The sequence below is a fragment of the Narcine bancroftii genome, chromosome 8, assembly GCF_036971445.1.
Source record: "Narcine bancroftii isolate sNarBan1 chromosome 8, sNarBan1.hap1, whole genome shotgun sequence".
Taxonomy (NCBI): Eukaryota; Metazoa; Chordata; class Chondrichthyes; order Torpediniformes; family Narcinidae; genus Narcine; species Narcine bancroftii.
In genome coordinates, this window is record NC_091476.1 from 4,447,294 (window position 1) to 4,472,414 (window position 25,121).

At 39.7% G+C, this 25,121-nt stretch overlaps 1 protein-coding gene across 6 annotated transcripts in view; it reads right to left on the reverse strand.

Annotated features, from left to right (window-relative positions):
• The window catches only part of ar (androgen receptor), a 123,038-nt gene that overhangs the window by 61,687 nt on the left and 36,230 nt on the right, over window positions 1-25,121 (reverse strand). For all 6 annotated transcript variants that reach the window (XM_069892721.1, XM_069892723.1, XM_069892724.1 and 3 more), the window contains exons 3-4: window positions 18,474-18,590; window positions 6,452-6,748 (exon numbers count right to left, since the gene is read on the reverse strand). In XM_069892721.1, coding sequence (XP_069748822.1) covers window positions 6,452-6,748; window positions 18,474-18,590 — 414 coding nt within the window. The remainder of the gene's footprint in view (window positions 1-6,451; window positions 6,749-18,473; window positions 18,591-25,121) is intronic.

Below are 25,121 nucleotides of genomic sequence, written 5' to 3' on the forward strand. Positions count from 1 at the left end.
ATTTCCATCAATTTCTAATTTAATTTTATTCCAGACATTAAGCAAATGTTTCAATATTGGAGCATCTCTATCAGTTGTCATCAACCTTGGATCCATTTATAAATAAATTCTTCCAGGTATAGTTTCTCCAATCTTATTTCATTCCGTCTTGACCCCATGATGATTTAGTTTTCCCAAATAAAGAAACAAGAAATTTGAATTGTGCTGCTTTATAATAATTCCTAAAATTAGGAAGATTAGTTCATATTTCCATGTTAATTTTTCTAAATATTTTCTTGCAATTTTCCCTTTCCAAAAATTTCCTAACTTGTTTATTTAAATCCTGAAAAATATTTTGAGGTATAGAAATTGGTAAAATCTGAAATAAATATTGAATTATTGTAAAATTGTTCATTTTAATAAAATTGACTCTTCCAATTAAAGTAATAGGTAAATTTACCCACTTCTTTAAATCTTCATCAATTTTGTTAAATAATGGAATATAATTTGTATAAATTTTTCAAATTATTATCAGTACGTATACCTAAATATTTAATCTTATCTCTTCATTTAAATTGAATATCCTTTTGACATTGTGAGTAATCCCCCTGTACCAATTCCATTACCTCACTTTTGTCCCAATTTATTTTATATCATGAAACTTTTCCATATTCTATCAACTGCTTATAAAGTCTAGGTAATGATAATTGTGGTTGGGTTAAATACACTTAACATAGCATCTGCAAATAAAAGAATCAATCTTATGTTTGGTCCGATTTATTACAAATCCTTTCAACTGTTGATCAGAACAAATCCTTTGTACAAGGGCTTCTATAGCCAAAGCAAGCAAAGTTTTGATCCAAAACCAAATTTACTCAAAACGTTAAATAAAAAAATCTATCAAAAGCTTTTCTGCATCTAAAACCGCTTATACTTAAGTCCTTTTTCTTTTGTGCTGTGAAATTATACTTCGTAACCTTACTATATTCTCCGAAGTTTGTCTATTTTTAACAAAACCTGTCTGATCCATATTTATCAATTTAGTAAGATAATAATTAATTTTATTTGCTAATACTTTTGCTATAATTTTATAATCTACAGTTAACCATGATATAGGTCATGATGCTAGTTCTAATGGATTTAACTTTTTTAGCGATTATCACTGCTGAAAAAGTTTCTGGAAGATTGTGCGATTTAAAAGCTTGTTCTATTACCTTCATATATAAAGGAATCTTTTAAATTTTTTATAAAATTCAACTGGAAATCTATCTTCTGGAGATTTATTAATTTGCAAACAATTAAATGAATTATAGACTGCTTAATTAGTAAAAAGACTATCTAAATAATCTTTATTTGTCTCAGTTAATGTTGGTAATATCATTTGTGATAAATAATCATCTATAATTACATCATCATGCAACAATTCAGATGTATATAATTTTTCATAAAATTCCATAAAAGTAAATATAGATTTAGTTATTCAGATTTGTGTTTTAGATGTGGGTTGAATACTGGAACTTTTCTTCATGTAGTTTGGGCTTGTGATAAGGTACAATCATTTTGGGAAAAAAATTAGGGTAATTTTGGAGAAATGATTTAAAATTAAATTACCATTAAACCAAAAGATTTTTTTTATAGGGTTATATGATTTCTTTGACTGGTTTGGGGTTGGATATGTTTCAGATAGCTTTTGTTTGTTTAGCATTATCAGTGGCATGGAAATGTGTAGCAATTACTTGGAAAGATGATGTAGAGATTAATATAGTTCGTTGGCATATGAATTGAGATCTTGTATTTATATAGAAAAAATAACATAATTTACATGATAATTATTCTTTTTTTGTTAAAATATGGTCGCTTTATTTGGAATATATCGGTTTAGAAATATCTTAAAATTTGTATTATTTTTAAATTTGTATGATTTGAAATATGGTTTTTTTTGGCTCTCTTTGTGGGGGCTGGCTGAGGGGGGAGGGAGTGTTGTTTATTGATTTGTTTATTGTAATATTTTTATGTAATATCTTCATATTATCTTTAAAAATTTTAAATAAAGTTTTTTTTAAAAATCCATAAAAGTTTAATTTATTTCTTGTGGTTTAAATGTCACTTCATTATTATTCTGTTGTATTGCATTGATAGTTCTAGATGTCTGTTCTGCTTTTAAATGCCAAGCTAAAACTTTATGAGATCATTCTCCTAATTAATAATATTTCTGTTTAGACCTTAAGCTAACATTAGCTAACAGCTTTACCAGATTTGTCACAGTGGATATAGTACAAACTCTTATTCTTCAGAAGTTGGTGTTCAATTGAATACGTCAAGAGGAGGTCAAGTTTCGTTTGGAGTTCCACTTTCTTTTTATATAGTTCTAAATTTTTAACTTGAGTGTAATGTTGATCTATTTATTTAATTTGATTGACTAACTCTAATTGTTCTTTATTGGCCTTCATTTTCACATTCACAGTATAAGAAATATTTGTCCCCCAAGGTAAGCTTTCAAAACATCCCAAACAATCAGGCTGGAGGTTTCTACTAAGGTATCTGTATTAAAAAAAAGGTAATCTGCTTCTCCAATCAATCCTAGAAAAGGTATAGTGAACATGTGAGAAGAAAGAATACTCTCACCTATTTTGATGAAAATAATGTCACACATCAGAGATACCATAATTTGAAAGGAAGCATTATATAAATGAGGTGGACTTGCTCATTATGCCAAGGTTTGGAAAATATCAATCTAGCACAGGATCTAACCAGCAATTGAAATCGGCACCAAGCACAAGAGAGTACGAGATCAGATCCGGTAAGGAAGGAAAGAGGTACAAAAAAATCCACAACATCTGCATTAGGGGCATAGGCATTAGCAAAAACTATTACCATTTTATTATATAATTTCCCTGAGACAATTATGTAATAACTGTTTGTATCTGATATTTCAGTGTGATGCACAAAAGGAATATTTGTTTATTAAGAATTGAGACCCCCTAGCTTTGGTCTAAAAAGTGGAGTTAAAATGCTGCCCCCTCCACCATGCCATGAGGCGAGAATTATCAGAGTTATGAATGTGTGTTCCTTGTTAAAAAAAAAGTAATTGCTGTTTTAAGTTGCTTGATGTATGAGAACAGTTTATTTATTTTAACAGGGTGATTTACACCATTGACATTCCAGGTAACAAACTTTAAAAGGCAATCCGTTATCCCTGATTGAAGATGTAGGTTGGTTAGCACAAATTATATCAAAACTCCAGGTGTCAGACAAGAACATAAAACAAATATTAGAATAGAGCTAAACTCTGGATAGCCAGGGCAAGCATCTGATCTCCTAGAATAGTAACAACAATGAAACACCAACCCCAAACCAAGATAGCTGCCAAAATCCACAGCAACAAGCTCCTAAAGTATCCATTTCCCACCCCAAAAAATTTCCTGTCCCACTTATCATCATCTTCAGCTCCATTATTATTATTCAAAATACATTTAACACTCTCAAGGCACAATAGAAGTAAAAAAATTCATTTTAAGATTTCTTATACAGTTCTGAAAAGTATACTATAAAATAGAAATATAACCTACTACTAAAAAAAAGTATAAGCTTTCCCAATTTCTTCTCACAAAAACTGAATAGATCACTTAATTTAAGGCAGAGAAAAATACCCAAATGACTACAGCCCCAGTGGGTATGTTATCCCATAAAATGTTACAAAGGCAGGGTGGGCCAGGTGGTCCTCACCACCCAAATACTGTTGAGGCTAGAAAAATTAGAAGTAATAATAATCATCAATCAGCCACCAATACCAACCAGGTATTTACAATGGGCATGATGTCAAGGGAAGATCCATCTATATAACTCTGTGCCTCATCGACTGAGCGCAACCTCTTCTTATGCTTGCTGGTGAGCATGATGCGGAGTCATGGAGGATCCATCAGGGAGGGCTTGAGTCCTCGATTATATAGATCCAACATTACCTCCTATACTAAGCTCGCTGAATCAGGATTTCGGATCTGTTATCCTCCACAACATGGGTCTGCTGGCCATGGTATTCCAGTTTTCCTCTCAACTGGGCCTCGCAGACCAGAATATCTTTATCTGATAGTGGTGTAAATGGAGAATAATTGAGCGCAGTCTCTGTCTCAGAGCTGGTTTAACTGATAACAAATGGTGAGCTCTATTGATCTCCAGTGGAGTTGGGAGTGTCTCATTCCCAAAACTCTTGTAACAAATTGGATAAAAACTTTGTAGGGTGGCCTCCTTCAATAGATTTCGCTAAGCCCAGGATATGCATGTTTTGCCATCTGCTCTAGCCTTCCAGGACAACAACTTAAGCCATTATCTTCGAATTATTCCCACGTAGGCTGGAGTAAGCATTCTCTCAATCACTAACATGCGAGCTCAGGTTGTCCGAAGTGAACTCCAGAGATGAGTCGTTGGCTGTGTGCTCATCACCAATAACCAGGCTTGACTGAATTTCATTTCTAGCAAGATAAAATAAGTTTTGAAGTCAGCTGTTAGTGCCTGTCTGAATTGATGCAGTAGCTTGGAAATAGCCTCCATTGTTAGGTTTGTTGTCATTTCTTTATTTTCCCTCAGATTTACCATTTCTTGTAGCCATTCTGAGGCATATACAAATAAAAGAGCAAGAAGCAAAATCTGTAACACTTTGGTTGTGAAATAAGAGGTGAAGGAGTGAAAAAACAGAAAATAGGCAGGAGCTCACGATCATTGCTTTTACACCATACTGCTGCCTGCCGGAAGTCCGGAACATAATTTTGATCTAAAATTTTGAAAACCGAAACCTCTGAAAACAGAACATATTTTCATGGATGTTGTCTGCACACCAAAGCTCGCGTTTGGTGCCAAACATGACCCAATGCGACCCACCCCCACCCAATGCCGTGTCTCAGTGCTCCTACCAGTCAGACATTGTTCTGCTGCTTAAGGACTTTGATGACTGTGAAAATGTTAAAAAGAGCGGTAAAGTCCTCTATGGGTAATAAAGAGAAGCAGAAAAGGAAGTGTCTGTCATTATTGATAGCAAACTAAGTAGAGTTATTGCAGAAGCTTGATCCTGGTGTATCTGTGCGGCCTCTTATTGAAGATTATGGTGTGAGAACTACCACCATATATGTCTTGAAGAAGCAGAAAAATAAAAGTTGTTGAAGTTTTTCCAGAGACAGTGAACACCAGAAACTAATGAAAAATAGGAAAACATTGCATTGGACAAAAAGCACATATCTTGACGGAGTGATGATTGACAATAAGCGTGAGGATGTTAGTGATGAGGAAGTTAACACTGTGAACACAGGTGAAAATGTGTGACCAGTTAATTGGTGGCAATGGAACAACATGCATTTATCAGGGAGCACGAGATAATGGCAATTTATTCAATTAAAGATAGACTGCTTAGAATCTAAGCCTTAGGCAGAAACCTTTGTTAATGAAACAGATGACACTGGAAGAAGTCTTTAAAAAGACTCCAAACTGAAGACGATGGTTACCATATTTTCAGGTGTTTAGCTTAGTTTAAGCCAGCTTATGTTTGAAGTTTTACTGTATGTTTTACTTAAAACTAAAAGGTATGCTAGTAATTTTATGGTCTTTATCTCATTTGATTTACCAGCCCTCACCCTGTCTTTATTTAGCACGAATCTAAAATCAGCGCAATTCCTTAATGGACGACTATTATTATTATTATTCTATAATTTGAAAAATTCCAAATTCTGGAAAGTATCTGATCCCAATGGGTTTGGATAGGAGATTATGTACCTGTTTCTATGCCCTGCCATAGAAAGTCAGCATTGAAAAAGTATCATTCACATCACCTAATCACAGAAAGCACTGGGCCAAATGCTGGGAGAGGGGATTAAAATGGATGGGCACTTAAAGCGAGGCATGGAACTGCTGGGCCACAGGGTCTGTTTCCATGCAAACAGGTTTTCTGTTGATGTGAATAAACAAAACATTACAAGGACGAGTGACAGCCAGCAATTACCTAAAGACCTTGAATTAAAAAGCAAAGTCATTTTAAAACAGAAAACTGCAGTATATATAGTGCATACCTTGGAGAAATTAGTTGTATACTGAATAGTATGTGAAAGCTTGAGTCATTCTTAAATAAACAGTAGAAACTAAATGGTGTGCAAATTTAAGTGAAACATTCCAAGAAACAACATGTACAAATTAAATGAAAATAAATTTTTATGAGCATGCTATGTATTGCTTATACAAATGCTATCATGAAAATTTGTCAGAGATTATACACCCAAATAAAAACCAGCTGGATCTAAGTGGATTGACAAATTTTATCAAGGGAACTTCAACATTCTTCAGAAAACAAACCTGGTTTGTTGCTTCAATTTCCAGATTGATTCATTGATTTTTGTACTGTAAGAGTGAGTGGTTAAAGCAATATTACTACATGATATTTTTTTCCTATTTCTATAGGCTTAGCATGAAAACTCAAGAGTCAAATTCTTACCTGGTAAGAACTTTGCCCATTTAACAACACGTACAAGTTGTCTTTCCCCAAGTTCATTGAGGCTTGTCAACAAACTAGCTGATGTATCAGGCTGTGTATTGTCATGCCCTGCATATACCATATCTGGCTCAATGGACTGCAGCACAGCTAGGAAAAGGGGTTGACATTGAAATTTCTGCATTCTTGGTATACCAATCCTGGGTGAAATCATGAGATTGGTGTCCTGTTGCTTTTGTGTGAGTGAAGAATCTCTTTCTTCTGCAGTTTGGAATGGTCTTGCATTCTTTAATTTTCGACCTTGAAAATATAATGATGAAATGATCACCTTGGAGTTAAACATAAAAAGTGGCAAATAAAAATACTAATGCAAAAAAACTTGAAATACAAAACTATATTAAAAAACAATGATTTATGAGACCACTTACAGATGAATCCTTCTGTTCTACCAAATCATTTAAAAATAAATTTGAACTTGACTTGCAGTGGTTATGTCACAAATGTAATATTGCTATCAGCACATGGTCCCTTACAATACAAAGAATTATTTTGATAATCTTAACAGGGTATTGCATACATACAGTAAACTGTCAAAGAAAATAATTAATTTGTTCTAAGTGAAGACTGAAATAAAAATGATGTTAACAGAGTTCAGTGCCCCAATCTTAAATGTAATTCAATCCCCTTTATCTTATTTGGTTACATCAGTAAATTTTGTGGACTACAAAAGTCCGCCGACACCACCAGTTAAACAGGAAAATTTGCATATGCTGTGATTGTAGTGCAATGTCAAAAAATGCTGGACAAACTCAACGGTCACGCAATGTCCATAGGAACCAAAGGTTTATAACCAACATTTCAAGTCTGAGCCCTTCATCAAGGTATGAGCAAAAAGGCACTTCAATAAAAAAGTAGGGGGTGGAGGGAAGAAGTGAAAGGGGGGAAGAGCACAAGCCAACAGGCAAGAGGTCATTGGTGGAGATGGAGGAAAGGGGCGGGGACTGGAGGAAAGAAGAAAGATGGACAGAAAGAGAAATAATATGGTGCAAAACAAAATGAACTCCCTGTCTGCCTCATACCCATCGGACACAGGAGGTCACAACAGGAGCATCAAATGTAGTAGATGACCCCTGCAAATTCATGTGTGGTTTCTCTTGCAAGGACCACCTGTGGCCTGAATGGCAGTGAGGGAGAAGACATGGGCACAAGAGCAGCATTTCCTGTGGTTAGAGGGCAGGCACTGAAGGGGCGATTAGCGGGGAAGGAAAGGTAGATGAGGGAGTCACAGAGGAAGCAGTCCCTGTGAAAAGCGGGGAGGGAGGGAGACATGTCTGGTGATGGGATCTCATTGGACCTGGTGGAATTGTGGAGGATAATATGTTGGATGTGGTAGCTGGAGGGATGGTAGATTAGGACAAGGGGAATCCCGTTCTTGTTCCATCTAGTGAAAAGGCAGATGTGTAGGAAATAGAGATGCGGGTAAGGGCTGAGTTGATGGCAGTAGAAGGGAAGCTACATTTTTTGAAGGAGGAGGACATCTCAGACAACACCTCGCTTGTTTCTTCTTTATAATGATGGTATACGAAGTGAGGTTGCAAACTAAATGATAAGATTGAAGCAAACTGCCTAAAATTTAGTCAATACAAAGTCTCTGCTTAAAAGTTCCAGTTCAATTCCTGAATTTGATGTGGGGAGGTGGTGAGAAAACAAACTACTTCAAAACAATAAATCATTAAAGATTGAACTACCTTCACTCCATTAGCTGTAACAGCCAGGATTTCCTAGTGGCTAAACATTTTAATTCCACTTCTCATTCCTTTACTGATGTATCTGTGCATGGCCTTCAGTACTGATAGGTTGAGACCACTTGCAAATAACATAACCTTATAATCAGCCTTGAAAGTCTCCAACCAGATGACATGAACCTTGACCTCCAATTTCTGGTATCCTCTCTCATTATTCTCTATAATCCCTGTAATGAGAGAGTCACATATCCTCTCTAGCAGACAAAAGATTGGAAGTGACCTCACCTGCCATTCAAGGGTTACATTTGTCCACCTGTGATGCTGATGTGTGATCGGCCCTTCTAGGTGTGCATGTGTGTCCTTTTTGTGAATTCTGGTGCCTAAATAAAGACCACTGTTCATTAATAATATGTATTTGGCCTTGATCCTCTTTGAACCCATTGAATTTATTCTGAACACAATCCCTCCCCTTGCTTTCCCTGCTCCTTCTGGTCCCATTCCTTCTCTCCTCCTCCTCCCTGGCCTTTCTACCGGCCCACCATCAATTTCTTCCTCTTGCTCTCCACCTTCTTCCCTGCATTCTTTGATCTACTGTCCTCTCATCTCTCTGCTTCCTCCTCCTATCACATCCCATCTTTTTTTTTCTAATTTCTCCACTCCCCCACCACCTGTCATGATAGGTATTTATTGTCATACACATTGTACTGTAGTAGTGCACAACTCCGAAGATGGCGACACACACCTGTCTCTTCTGTTCCAGAGTGGTAGTTGGCACGTGGGCTTGCATCGGCATGGCACAAGCAGTGGGGCAGACGCGCGGTCTGACTGCTGGCCTGATAAGCGGACGCGCGGTCTGACTGCTGGCCTGATAAGCGGACGCGCGGTCTGACTGCTGGCCTGATAAGCGGACGCGCGGTCTGACTGCTGGCCTGATAAGCGGACGCGCGGTCTGACTGCTGGCCTGATAAGCGGACGCGCGGTCTGACTGCTGGCCTGATAAGCGGACGCGCGGTCTGACTGCTGGCCTGATAAGCGGACGCGCGGTCTGACTGCTGGCCTGATAAGTGGACGCGCAAAGTTTGAATAAACAATCTGCTGTGACACTCGAGCTAACAGCCTGTGTCTCCCGTCTGTTCCACCGCACTTGCACAGCTCACTATTAGTGGTGACCCTGACAAATCTCCGCGACCTGAAAACTCAACCAAATGGATCCCATAGCAGTTGGCGCCATAGCATTGAAGCTGATGACCTTCGGCAAAGCAGAGGACCAGTTCCAGATCAAGCAAATCACTTCTGACTCAACGAGGTACTTCTACATCATTTGTTCAACCAGGAGTTCACTTCAAGTGGAGACAATTCAAGCTCCGCCAGAGGAATGTAAATATGTAGCGTTAAAGAACCTCCTTATCAGCACCTACAGCCTATCCCGACGCAAGAGGACAGCCAGACTTCTACACTTAGATTGTTTTGGAGACAGAATGCTGCCTGTATTAATGGTTAAAATAGTCATGCTGGCAGAGGTCCACAAACCCTGCCTAATGTTTGAGCAGGTCTTCTTGGAGCAGGTGGCGGAAGACATTAGACTCCTGCTAGCCAACATTAATTTCAGCGACCCGTGCAAGGACACAGGGAAGGCCTCCATTAAACATGAGGACCCCAAACTGGTCCAGCGGGTAACCAGACTGCAACACAAGCCCACCCGTAAGCCCAGCTCCCCGGCAGAGCACCATAGCCAGCCCCCCCACGGATCAATGCCTATGGTTCTACCAGCAGCATTGGGGATCTGAGGCACGAAAATGTCGTCAACCCTGCTGGCTGGCAGAACAGCCTGCTGCAAATATGGGTTGGCTCTCAGGCCACAAGTTCCTCATCGACACAGGAACTAAGATGCATTTCATCCTCTTCCCTGGAGATGAGCATGAGGCCACACAGTTCCACCTGAAGGGCAGCCAACAACTCCACCATTGCAATGTTTGGCTACAAACACATACTTTGGCAGCAGTAGACAAGCCACTGCTGGGTGCAGACTTCCTTTTGGTACACTCATTGCTAGTAGACCTAGAAGAAAAGCGCCTAGTCCATACAGAGACGTTCAGAACGGTCTCCCTCGGCACGTTGAATGAACCAGCCAGCAACTTGGTCACAGTGGAGACTATCGAGAACCCTTAAGCCTGCCTGCTCGGTGATTTTCCCACCATACTCTGTCCACAGTTCTCCTCGACAGAGCCGCCACACAGCATCCAGCACCATATCGAGACAAATGGCACCCCCATTCATTCGAACCTGCAGGCTGGCGCCGGACAAGCTCAAATTGGTCAGAGGAGTTTATGCGCATGGAGGAGTTGGGCATTATCTGCAGATCTGACAGCTCATGGTCTTCACCTCTCCACATGGTAACTAAGCCAACAGCGGGTGGTGACCACTGCAGCTTAAATGAAGCTACAGTCCTGGACTGATTTCCACTACCCACATCCAGGATTTCACTCCGAACCTCAAAGGCACCAGGCTCTTCTCCAAGGTCGACCACATTCGGGGATACCATCAGATTCCAGTACACCCAGAGGACGAGCAGAAGACGGCCATTATCACCCCGTTCGGCCTTTTCGAGTTCCTCAGAATGCCATTCAGCCTGAAGAATGCCATGCAGAGGTTCCAGCAGTTAATGGATGTGGTAGAGTGCAACCTACCATTTCTATTCATTTACCTGGACAACATCCTAATCACAAGCAGCACACTGGAGGAACATCTGGTACACTTCTAACACCTTTTTGCCTACCTCACCCAGTTTGGCCTCATGATCAACCCTGTAAAGTGGCAGTTCGACATCCCATCACCACAGATGGGGCACTACCTCTCCCTGACAAGGTGGAAGCTAGACACATTCAAAGGCCCACAGGAATTCATGGGGATGGTCAACTTTTACAACAGGTTCATTCCCAACGCTGTGGCCATCATGCGCCTTCTTTTTTGACCTGATGACCACTTCCACTAGAACAACGACTCTGCCACAGCCTTCGCCATCACCAAGGAAACCCTGGCTGGTTCCACTATGCTAGTGCACCCGCAGATAGATGCACCCATGGTACTCACATTTGATACGTCCAGCACAGCGGTAGGTATGGTCCTTGAGCAATGAGTGGATGACACCTAGAAGCAATTAGCTTTCTTCAGCTGACACCTATGCCCACCGGAACGCAAATACAGCACTTTCGATAGGGAGCTGCTTGCCCTATATCTCACCGTCCTCCATTTTCAGTATTTTCTAGAGGGCTGAGCTTTCACCATTAACACTGACCACAAACCACTAACATTCGCCTTCACTAAGGTCTCTGACCTGTGGTTCACCCGGCAACAGAGGCACCTGTCGAACATCTCAGAATTCACTACCTCCATTCGTCATCTCTCTAGCAAATGCATCATCATTGCAGATGCCCTTTCAAGACCAATCATTTGCTCGCTCTCGCAGGTTATCGACTTGCAATGACTTGGCCCAGGTCCAAAAGTCAGACCTAGATATGAACTTTTTTTGCATGGCCATCACGAGCCTCCACCTACAGGACTTTTCCTTGGATGACAGCATTACCACCATCCTCTGCGACATCTCCATGGGCAGCCCCTGCCCAGTGGTAGCAGCAAAGTGACAAAAGCTGGTTTTTGACCTCATACACAGTTTGTCGCACCCCTTCATCCACTCCATGGTCCAGATGATCTCCACCCACTTCGTCTGGCATGGCCTTCATAAAAAGGTCACGGAATGGGTGGAGGCCGGCCTGGACTGCCAGATGGCAAAGGTGCAAACCCACACCCGAGCCCCCGCCCAGCAGTTCGAGGCAGCATCACGCCATTTCCAGCACGTCTACTTGGACATTGTTGGACCACTGCCTGTCTCGTGGGGCTACTACTATCTCCTCACAATGGTAGACCAACACACCCACTGGCAAGAGGCAACCCCCCATCTGACATTGCTGCAGACACCTGGGTCTCCCGTTTCGGCGACCCCTTCCACATCACCAGGGGAACGCAGTTCACCTCCTCGTTGTGGACCAAATTGTCCAAACTCCTGGGAACAAAGCTCCATCACACAACTGCTTATCACCCGCAGTCCAATGGCCTGGTGGAGCAGTTCCATCGACACATCAAATCTGCCCTCAAGGGTTCAGCCTGGTCAGACAAGTTACTCTGGGTCCTCCTGGGGATCCGCACTACCCCCAAGGATGGCTTGAACACTTCCACTGCTGATTTGCTCTATGGGCAGGCCCTCAACATCACAGGTCAGTTCCTGTCCCCTCCCACCAATCTCTTTCCATATCTTCTTTACTTTCCCCTATTGACTTTTCTCTCCAACTGTCCCTCTCAAACTGCATGCCACTGTCTCTCAGCCGCAAGCTGTTGGAAGAATCCCTTGTCTTGGCGTCATCGAGGAGAGTGGCCTCCTGAGCAGGAGTGGGAACTTGGACTCCATGGCATTCTCTCCCCTCCTAGGAGCACCATAGCTCCGAACACCGACTCCGAACTCTCCCATCAGCTTACCACTGCACACGCACACTGGACTCCCTGGTATGCGTATGGTAGGCCTAGGGGAGTGCATTGGGAAGGGTCATGACTGTCACTTGATACCACCGCCCCTGATCTAGTCGGAGGACACACCAGCTGCCAATCAAGGTTTTGTCTTGCCCCACCCATTAGTGCACACCTCGTCGTTGGTTCCATGTAAATTACTTGGACTTGACTCTCTAGCCTGCCTGTACTTGGCCTTGGGCCATTGGTTCTTGTAATTGGATTAACCTTCCTGGCACCAAGCTATTGCTCCCTGATAACAACCTGGGGTGAATCCCCAGCCCTCCAGCGCCATAAAGGTGCCATGTGTGCTTTGCTTTCTCTGTTTTTCCCTCTTCAAGGGACCACCCTGCTTCATTCCAGGCTGAGGAATATGGAAAGGTGCTGAACAAACTGTTGGGGAGCTGTGCACTAAATAGGTTTGGGAGCATTGATTATTGTCCCTAAATAGCAGAGAGCCATGTCTGCAGAGTCAAAGGGTGGTAGGCACCATAGTGACTCTTTCCTTGATTGGTGTGTTTAATCGCTTATTGGCTTTTTCCTAAAATCCCTAATAAACTGTATGTGTTGTTTCAATGCCATTACCACTTTCCTATGGGTGCGTGTATGTGTGTGTTGCAAATGTTACCATTCTCCCATGTTTTTCCTTCAGTAAATAAAACCTTTGCTACCAAAACTGTGTTCAGAGTCTTTGCCTTTGGGACCCATCAAACCTGTTTCTTCACTCACAACAGGGAAGATTCAGAGTTGGGACTCAGGCGTCAGTGATCGGGGAAAACAGGAGCCCACCGACTCGCCAGTGGGTTTTTCACTGGCGGTGGCAGTTGGAAGGTCTATCTCAGTGATTGGCAGAGGTGCTGCAGTCTGCATTTTTTTGGTGAGAACGATACATTATTTAAATGCTTAAAAACTCTTCCCTTGTTGTTTGGTGTTGTTTAAACATTGATACAAGTGATTTGCTGTTGTTACTGGGCTGTTTTAAAAAAAAAGGCAGTTATCTGATAAAACGTTTCTGACATACGTCTGGTCCCGAACATTTTGGATAATCAGAGTTAAACTGTACATTACACTTATACCACGCATTCTCAATTAAACAAATTATATTACAGTAATATTTTATTATAAAAAGAATATCTAAACCCATTACCAAAAATGAAATTGTTTGGCAAGGAGAGGAAAAGAGAATTCCTTACCAAAGTGATATATTACCTTATTAGTCAACTGTATTCTTTAACCAATTCTAACAAACACTTCTCTCTAGAAAACCTCAAGCTCAGTGCGCTGCTTTCTAAGAGTTCATTTCAATATATACATTTCATGATTTATTGAAAAACCTGACTAATATATAAAAGTAGACATCTAGTTCCAGAAGCATTTATGTACAGGTAGTCCCCAACTTACAACTGTAATTGGGACAGAAGGATTGGATGCAATCAGATTCGCCTTACAGCGAGGTCTTAAAGCGATTTATAAAAAAAGATTTTCAACAAATGAACCTTTAATGAAGAATGTCAACATATGTACAGTACAATAGATACTCAACATATGAACCTCTAGTAAATAATAAAGAATGTCAACATATAGAATGGAACCCCATTTAACGCGACCTAACAAATTCGGATATAACACCATGAGTCATTGGACTTGAGCATCAGACTGCTGCCATGGAGACAGCTGGTATACTAAAAATTAAAGTGTTTTAACTTCAACTGTAACTACAACCATTTATTGAAACCCCGATTTAGCGTGACTCCATTTTTTCGTGATGCGACTTTTTGGACCCAAACAGGGTTCCACTGTATAGAGAACTTTTAATATAAAATATGTACTTGCACAATAGTTTTAATAAAGTTTTTTTACATTTTTGGTTGTATGTGTGGGTGGATGTAACTCACATAGATCAGGACTATCTGTAGATGGAATCTGGGTGGCTTTAAACATAACTTTATCTAATGATATTTTCAACACCATTCTCTATCTCGTCCCCTTCCCTTCAACTTCAGTAATTAAAGTAGGCATCACAAGTGCAAATGCCCATGTCAGAGACCATACTTGTCTACAATATTTCATACCCAGACTCATATGGCCATGTATAAATATGGCCATGTATAATTTCAATAATACATCTTTATTCTTGCACTCAGCTTAACTCCACCAATTCAGCACATTTCTGTTGAACCTTTTGCCTCAAAGTCACTGTTCTATTCTCCAGTATCTTGCCTTTACAAGAACATTTGTACATTCCAATGAATCACCTCACAAGCTTCTAAACGCAAGAGGGCCAGTCTCTAACAAATCTACCTTCCAATTATCAATTTGGTGAAAATGTGTTTCATTCTGTCAATCATAAATACCCTGCATATCCTTCCTGAAGTAGGGAAGGCCAGACATGTACACCATAATCCTGATGCAGTCTCAACAAGTTCATATTTAATTGAAGAAGGATCGCTCTACTCTTGTACTTAAAATCTATTTTACTAAAAAACAACACATTTGCCTATCTAACAGTTTCCTGTATGTTAACTTTCAGGGATTTATGCAGAAGAACATCCTGAAATCTATAAACACCAAAACTTTTCAAAGTTCCACCATTTAAAAAAAATTATTTTTTTTTTCCTATTGCATTCGGTTTGCTAAACTTGTCTATATCCCCATGAAAACTTTCTGCACTTTCCACTTTGCCCAAAATGCCACCCATCTTTGTAGAAACATAAATTGTCCATATATAGAACTTCAATCTCTCTTTATAATAATTGATACACATTGTGAACATCTGGGAACCCTCCACCAATGTTTGCAGCACCTCACTGAACAGTTTCATAAATTTGTTAATGGCTTCTTTATATCTACTGTTGTCCATTTAACCAAATTTCAGATCAGGCCAATATATTATATCCAAAACTGACCTCTCTGACCTTGGTTAATAATCTAGACAAAGGATGTGAGACAAGGAGATGGCAGCAAACTGAATGAATATTTTGGATCAGTCTTCACTGGAAGACATTAGTAGCATACCAGATTCTCATGGGTCTCTGGGAAGAGAAGTGAGTGCAGTCAAGATCACAAGAGAGAAGGTACTCGAGAAGCAAAGTACTTTTAGGGTAGATGTCTCATGGACCAGATAGAATGCATGCTCAGGTTTTGAAGGAGGATGCTGTAGAGATTGTGGAGGCATTGGTAATGATCTTCCAGGAATGAATGAATTCTGACATAGTTCCGGTGGACTGGAGGATCATGAACGTCAGTCCACTGTTTAAGAACAGAGAGAGGCAGCAAAAAGAAAATTATAGACTTATTAGCCTAACTTTGATGGTTGGGAAACTGTTGAGAGTTGATTGTCAAGGATGAGCTTACGTAACACCTGGAGGTGCATGAAAATTTAGGCCCAAGTCAGCATGGTTTCCTTAAAGGAAAATCATGCCTGTCAAATATATTGCAATTTTTTGAAGAGATCACAAGTAGGATCGACAGAGGAGATGCAGTAAATGTTGCGTATTTGGATTTTCAAAAGGTCTTTGACAAGGTGACACATATGAAGCTGCTCAACAAAGTGAGAACCCAAGGAATTACAGCAAGTTCACTAGCATTGGCCAAGCATTGGCTGATCAGCAGGAAACAGAGAGTGGGAATGAAGGGCTCCTATTCTGGTTGGCTACTGGTTTTTATGTTGCATATAAATGATTTGGATTGTGGAATAGATAGATGGCTTTGTGGCTAAATTTGCAGATGATACCAAAGTAGGTGGTAGGGTGTGTGGTGCTGAGGATACAGGAAGGCTTGGATAGATTAGAAGAATGGGAAAAGAGGTAGGAAATGAAATACAATGTTGGAAAGTGCACGGACATACACTTTGGTAGAAGAAGTAGACAGGTAGATTATTATTTAAATGGAGAAAAATTCAAAATTTGGAGCTGCAAAGGGTCTTGGGAGTCCTGAAGGTTAATCTCCAAGTTAAGTCAGTGGTGAAGGTGAATGCAATGTTGGCCTTCGTATCTAGAGGAATCAGATACAATAGTAGGGACTTGAATTTGAATCTTTATAAGGTACTGATGAGACCTCACTTTGAATATTGTGTACAGTTTTGGGCACCTTATTTGAGAAGATGTGCTGGCATCTAGAATTACTAGAATGATACCAGGAATGAAAGGGTTAGCATATGAGAAACATTTGTCAGCTCTTGGACTGTACTCGTTGGGGGATCTCAGAAACATTTCAAATGCTGAAAGGCCTGGACTGAGTTGATGTGGCAAGGATATTCCCCATGGGAGGGGAGTCTAGGTCAAGAAGGCATAATTTCAGTATAAAAGAATGTCAATTTAAAACAGAGGTGAGGAAAAATTTCTTTGGAGGGTCAGGAGTCTGTAAAACTTGATGCCACAGGTGGTTGTGGAAGTGAGGTCGTTGGGTGTATTTAAGGCAGAGATTGACAGGTATTTCATTAGTCAGGGGATTAAGGGTCATGGCAAGAAAGCTGGGGAGTGGGACTGAGTGGAATGACGGATCAGCTCATGATTAGAATGGTGGAGCAGACTTGATGGACCTAATTCTGATCCTATATCTTATGAATCTCTTGTGTAGAGATTATCAAGGGCTCTCTGAAAATCTATGCTCATCGCAGCCACGAGCTAGTTATCATCTACCCTGCCACTTAAAGGTCACAAAATCAAAAATCATCAAATGTGAATCCATAAATCCACAATGATTCTGTTTCTGTTCAATCCTAACATAACAATTACAGCACGGAAACAGGCCATTAGGCCCTTCTAGTCCGCATCGAACCAAACACCCCTTTCTAGTCCCACCTCCCTGCACAATGCCCATGACCCTCCATCTTCTTCTCATCCATATACCTGTCCAACCTTTTCTTAAATAATACAATTGACTCCACCGCCACTATTTCTCCCGGAAGCTCATTCCACACGGCTACCACTCTCTGAGTAAAGAAGTTCCCCCTCATGTTACCTCTAAACCTCTGCCCCTTAATTCTTAACTCACGTCCTCTTCTTTTAATCTTTCCTCCTCTTAACATCCACTCTGCCTATCATTTTTAACTTTCCTTTTGCAATTTCCTTGTCCTAGAGATGATGCAGAGGAGATTTAACAATTATTGATTAGGAGCAGAGTACTTCAGTAATAAGGAGAGACTGGATAAGTTAGATTTGTTTGTCTTGGAGCTCAGGAGGCCGAGGAAATACCCGATTGAAGCGTATGCAATTTTTACTGGCGTAAGGTAGATAACAAAAAACTTTCCCAGAGCAAAGGTGTGTAAAACCAAGGGACAAAGGTTTAAAGTGAGGGATAAGCAGTTTAGAGGGGATTTGATTAAGAACTTTCTCATTCAGATGATGGTTGACACTAAAAGAACTGTCTGAGAGACAGTTTTAAGCAGTTTTCCAACATTTAAGAGGTTTCTATATGAGTGCTAAAATCACCAAGATATTGTAGGACACTGGCCAAGTACTGGAAAATGGGATTTGTATGATTAGGTATGCAATGGTCAGCACAGCTATGACAGGCTAAATAGTCTATTTCTGTGCTGTGTGACTTAATGAACATCTATCTCATTTGTTACAATTATCAGTGTTGCGGAAAAATGAAATTAAAAATGTTCTGATCTCTCTTTTTGTCCAAAATTATGTGAGAATTAGGGGAGCATGCCAAAACATTATTTATAATTACTTAATAAGCTAAGGCTTATTAATTAAAATCATGGAACTTCCCACCTCCAAGTGTCATTCCTGCTGCAAAGCATTTTCTCAGACGACATGATGGACAGTTTTTTCTCCGTACTTTATCTATAGTGCAATCATTCCTGCTGGCACAAAGAAACTTGTGTTTTCCTAGACAAAAATAAACAAAGAAGTTTGAATGCATGTTCACAACTCTGAGAAAAATAAATGTAGGCACAACTGGGCAAGAAAATTAGTTGTAGGTGGTGAGGAAAGCAATTAAAAATGCATTAAAAAGAGTAAGTGCTGGAAATTCTTTGCATATATGTACAGAGAACCAATGTTAATGATTTAGGCCAAAGCTCTAATGCAAGGTTATCAACTTGAAGCATTCATTCTTTCCCAATCAATGGTTCGCATAGGTATAGTAAGCCAATCATTTTCATTCATGCAGTATTTTGCTTATGGAAAAAAATAATTTTTTTCAATATATCTTGGTCTATTTCACAAGAAGAATCAAAATTGGTATAAAATGTTCAAAACACAGTTAAAGACTTACCAAATTTGTACAGAAATGTCAGTGTGGATAGGGAAATAATTAAAAACAGAGTTTTTGTCGAACCAAAACATTTATTTTTAAATAGACAAAACTTCAACAGATAATTCTACTTTTTAAAAATGAAGCAGTCAAAATAAGCAAATCTCATTGGGATTCCAAAGTAATTCAGTAATAAAACAGGAAGTACCTAAAATATGTATTATATATGAAAACATTACTAGAGCAACTATTATTTTCTCCAATTAAATTATATATTCTTCATTCATAACACAAATGGAAATTCACAGTATTAGATTGGGACACTGAGGCTGCATCATTGTGTGGTAGCTGTAAAGCATCAGTCTGGAAGTTAATATAGAGGATCAATAAAACGGCTGAAAAGATTAATGGGGTTTCCCTTTCCTCCATTGATGAAATTCACCTGGAGCTTTGCTCAATAGGGCTCAAAGAATCCTACCATCTATTACAAAGGATGTTTGACTTACTACCACCTGGAAGGAGGTAAAGGAGCATCAGAGCCAATCTGGGAAATTGTTTCTTCCCGTAGGCTGTGAGATTGATTCTAGCTGCAAAGTATTCTCTCCAATGACTTGGACAGTAACCTTGAAACTCTTCTAAGTAAAACAAGGAAATTATTCTGAAATATGTATACATATTTATTTTAAATAGATGTGATTATTAAAATCTGTGTATTGTGTGTATATCTGATCTGTGTCCCAGAAGAAATGCAGTTTCATCTGGTTGTTTATGATACACTTTAACATGAACTTGAAATGGCTTATATAATGCAATTTTGTTTATTCATTCAGGGATGTGGACTTCAAGCATTATCATTTATTTCCCCTCTTTCTTTAATATTATTTTTTCTTCTTTTGTATGTGATTTATGTACTTGGGAAGCTGCAGCAAGCAAGACTTTCACTCTATCTGTACATTGTACTGAAGGTTTAGGCCAATGGTTTTCAAACTTCCCCCCTAAACTCACATTCCATTTTAAGTAATCTCTATGCCATAAGTGCTCAGTGATTAGCAAGGGATTACTTAAAGTGGCGGGTGGGAAGAGAAGGTTGAAAACCACTGCTCCAGACCCAACTGTTACTGAAATATTTTGCTTGAGAAAAATTGGCCCATTTCCTTTTGGAGTTATGAAACCATGCACATAACGATTACTTAAAGTGGAATGCAAGTTTATGGGGGCAGTTTAAAAACCACTGGTTTAGGTTTATAATCAAATACACAATTGCTCCATACACGAGAGGCAGTCAATAGTCAATTCCAGAGACGGGACTGAAATCACAAAAATGGAACCAGTAAAGAAGAAAGACTGAATCAAATACATCTGAACACAATCTGATAGTTCATTTCTACTATTAATGATACTTGCTTATATATCCCGATTCCAACTTGTTATTTGGATTTAAATTGATAACTCTGAAATTCTGGATGCAAACCCATTAGTGCCAACACGTTGTCTCTGTGTTGACAGTTATACCAATGTATTACAACTAGACGGTAAACAAATGTGGCAAATATGACAGAACAAAACCCCTCAAAATTATTATTTGTTTTAAAAGTATTATCTTATAATGCAAGTCAACATAGAATACAAAGCCTGGGTGATCTGACATTTGCTCTAATATCCTGAAAAAAAAATAAAAGAAAATTGCTGATTAAGCAGTTTCTATAAGCGTTGTCTCCGCTCCATCCTCAACATCCATTGGAGCGCTTACACCCCTAACGTCGAAGTACTCGAGATGGCAGAGGTCGACAGCATCGAGTCCACGCTGCTGAAGATCCAGCTGCGCTGGATGGGTCACGTCTCCAGAATGGAGGACCATCGCCTTCCCAAGATCGTGTTATATGGCGAGCTCTCCACTGGCCACCGTGACAGAGGTGCACCAAAGAAAAGGTACAAGGACTGCCTAAAGAAATCTCTTGGTGCCTGCCACATTGACCACCGCCAGTGGGCTGATAACGCCTCAAACCGTGCATCTTGGCGCCTCACAGTTTGGCGGGCAGCAACCTCCTTTGAAGAAGACCGCAGAGCCCACCTCACTGACAAAAGGCAAAGGAGGAAAAACCCAACACCCAACCCCAACCCACCAATTTTCCCTTGCAACCGCTGCAATCGTGTCTGCCTGTCCCGCATCGGACTTGTCAGCCACAAACGAGCCTGCAGCTGACGTGGACTTTTTACCCCCTCCATAAATCTTCGTCCGCGAAGCCAAGCCAAAGAATAAACATTGGTACTGGAAAGAGTGCATCTGATAAATTGTTTATGATTCAAGCAGAACAAACTGACAGAAAGTACAGCTATTCCAAGATTTTAAATGAATTCTAACAAAATAAATAAACCATGGTGAAATATGCAGTGAAATAACTGGTGAAAAATGCTCTGAATTGAAGTCCACTGACAAAAGTAAATATTCATATAAAAAAAACAATATATTTATAACCTTAAATTAGAAGCATAATGCTGCTGTTGGAGAGCAGCAGCAATCATCAAGGATTAACACCACCCAATAAATGCTCTGTTCTTGTTGCTGCCATCAGGAAAGAGCACAGGTGCCACAGACTTGTACCTCCAGATTCAGGAGTAGCAATTATGCCTCTACCATCAGACTCATTCAGAGATTAATTTAAGAACTCTTTGCTGTTTATTTATTACAAAATATTTATTTTCTGTATTTGCAGTACATTTATATTTCTTTCTTTTGGGGGTGATGTTTAAAAATGAGGGGACTATATATATAAAAAATGTTGTAATTTCTACATGGTCAAACCAAAATGTCTACAAATAACCATAAATAAAATCTGGAATGTGCATTTTAATGATATGTGAATTGTTAGTTTACAAATTTAAAACTGTGGACCAAAGGGGCAAATAAAGGAAAAAACCAGTCTTTGTCCCAAACATTATGGAGGGCACTGTAGATAAGGTGAACAGCCTTATTGAACTCCATCTGCCACTTCTTTGTGCAAATCTGCATCCTGTCTATATCCTGTTGTAACCTACGACAACTTTCTACAGTATCCACATGTCCACACAAAAAATGTTAAAGCCTTCACATTTAATAAGGAAGAATACATTCTTCTACTGACACCACAGAATCCTTACGATTTGATGACATTTGGATCTGGAGAAGTATTTATTTTAATTGAGTTCAATTTTGATTTGTTTTCAGGATTGTACCAATCTTGAGGGGTATGAGGAGCAGCAGAAGTTCTTGATGAATTTACAAGAATTAACTTTGAGCTCCATTCTTGCATGTGTGTTGTAACTGTGCACATATGCAAATACATTGCAATTATGTTCATTTTCAGTTGATATTAATGAAACATCAACTGCAGAGTTTATTTAACTCCATATAAACTGGTGGATTACATGGATAATTTAACTGTCATGCTCGACAACAACATGCCCAATTAATGCACTTGGTATTGAATGTCAGATTTTGTTGGAGAAAAACTACTTAAAATGTTTGAGAAACAGTTTGCATTTGCACTGACCTCTCTGCATTGTTCAACATTATATTGACAGGATAAATTGAATTTCCTGGTTCATTTTCCATATTGTTCTTGATTCAGAAGGCTTTCATTGATTGAAGAACTCTGATTTAAAGCTTGATTATTAAGCCATGCGTGTTAAATGCTTTTTTTGGCCTTGCTGATCAAGCAGTAGTTTATTTTAAATCATATCCAGTTTCATTCCAACTTCCACCAGTTTGCTATTGATAGCAAATATTAATGATGGAAATTTTAAAGAGCTCTTAAATGTTGGGGTGTTGGATTTTGAGAAATTAACAGAGCTGGAGAATAAGCAAGTGCGCTAGCATGCTGGACCATCTAAAATGTAATACGATGGAAATAGACCCTTCGGCATAACTTGCCTACGCTGACCAATTAGATCTAGTTTGGCTAGTTTGTTGCTAACAGCTTTAAAAGTTAAAATAATTGGAAATAAAATTCATAAACTATCATAATGAAGTTTGGGCATCAGGGCTGATCTATTTAAATAGTTGAATTCTGTACATTATTAACTTATTATTATCTCCAAAACAGATGCAGTTAGTTGGACCACCAGGGTCATTTGATAATCACTATTAACCTGCAGTGCCAGAGCTGTTCACTAATTGCAAGCAGCAGGAAATGGTCGCTTTACGCATTGCTCTGTTGTGAATGGTAGCTGAAGTAGCATGTACATATAAAGTGGAAGCATTGAAGTCCTCTTTTTTCTCCTGGCTCCTTGATAAGATACGGTGCTCTCCATAATGTTTTGGACAAATACATTTTTTTTCTCTTTTATTTTCCCCACAATTTTAAATTTGTAATCAAACAATTCACATGTGATTAAAGTACACATTCCAGATTTTATTCAAGGTAATTTGTATACGTTTTGGTTTCATCATGTAGAAATTGCAGCATCTTTTAAACATAGTTTCCCCCCATTTCAGGGCACCATAATGTGGGAGACATTTGGTTTCAAAGGTATTTGTGATTACTCAATTAATTGCTTCATTGGTGCCGATAGGAGAGCCCAGATTGCTTCAAAGCTTGTCGTCATCTTTGGAGTCTGTAATGAGGATGAGAGTTGTGCCAATTAAAGTCAAAGAAGCTACCATGAGACTGAAAAACAGGAATGAAACAGTAAGGGACATCACCCATACCTTAGGATTACCAAAATCATAAAGAAGAAAGAGTGTACGAGTGAGCTCAGTAATAGCAAATGGACCGGTATGCCAAGAAGACCTCCACTGTTGATGGCAGAAGAATTCTCATTAAATGAAGAAAAATTCCCTAATGCCAAATCTACAGATCAGAAACACTCTTCAGGAGACATGTGTGGATTGTCAATAACAACTGTCTGCAGAAGACTTTATGAACAGAAATAAAGAGGCTACACTGCAAGACGAGGCCAAGATCAACCTGCCAAGAGCAAAGTATGGAGATGCAAAGGAAATGGCCACGATCCAAAGCATACCACCTCATCTGGGAACCACAGTGGTGAGGGTGTTATTGCCGAGCATAAATGGCTGCCACACGTAATGGTGCATACTTCTTCTTGATGATAAATGATGTAACTGCTGATGACCAGTAGCAAAATGAATTGAGGTGTATAGAAACATCGCATTTGCTCAATTTCTGGTAAATGCCTCCAAACTCATTGAATAGTGCTTCATCCTACACCAAGACAATGATCCCAAACATATGGCTAAAGCAACAAAGGAGTTTATCGAAAGCTAAAAACTGGTCAGTGAAGAGGAGTGTTCTGCAGGGATCTGTTCTGGGACCCCTATCTGATTTTCTTTGTGATGGATGAAGACGTGCAGGGTGTGTCAATAAGTTTGCAGATGATACAAAGGTGTAGTGATGGGGGAATTCCACAGTTAGTGGGACAGATAAGAGATTCTATGGAAGAGATCGAGAATATGTTGCTTCCCTGGTGTCAGGGTCCAAAATATCTCAAATTTAGTTCATGGCATTCTCAGGAGGGAGGATGAGCAATCAGATGTCATAGTCCATGTAGGGACCAATGACATGGGTAGGAAGGGTGAGGAGGTCCTGCAAGGAGAATTCAGGGAGTTGGGCAATAGGTTGGATAAGACCTCCAGAGATGTGAGCTCAGGATTGCTACCCGTGCTGGTGAGGTTAGAAATAGGATAATGCAGCGTAACACGAGGCTAAAGACATGGTGCAGGAGGGAAGGCTTCAGGTTTCTGGATCACTGGGCTCTCTTCCAGGGATGGTGGGACCCATTCCGATGGGATTGTTTGGATCTGAACTGGAGGGAGACTAATATTCTTTTGGGAAGATTTGCTAGTGCTACTCTGGAGGTTTAAACTAGATTTTCAGGGGGATTGGAACCAGAGTGCCAGAGCAAATAGGAGTGGATGAGAGAAAGGATGAGATGAAAATTGTATGCACTATTAGAAGGCAGCAGATTGTATGTGGTGAGGTGCATCTATTTCAAGGAATATTGTAGGAAAGGCAGATGAGTTTTGAGCGTGGGTTGGTACATGGAATTATAACATGGTGGCCATTAGTGAAACTTAGTTGAAGGAGGGACAAGACTGGCAGCTCAATGTTCCACGCTTCCATTGCTTTAGACATGATAGAACAGAGGAAATGGGGAGATTAACATTG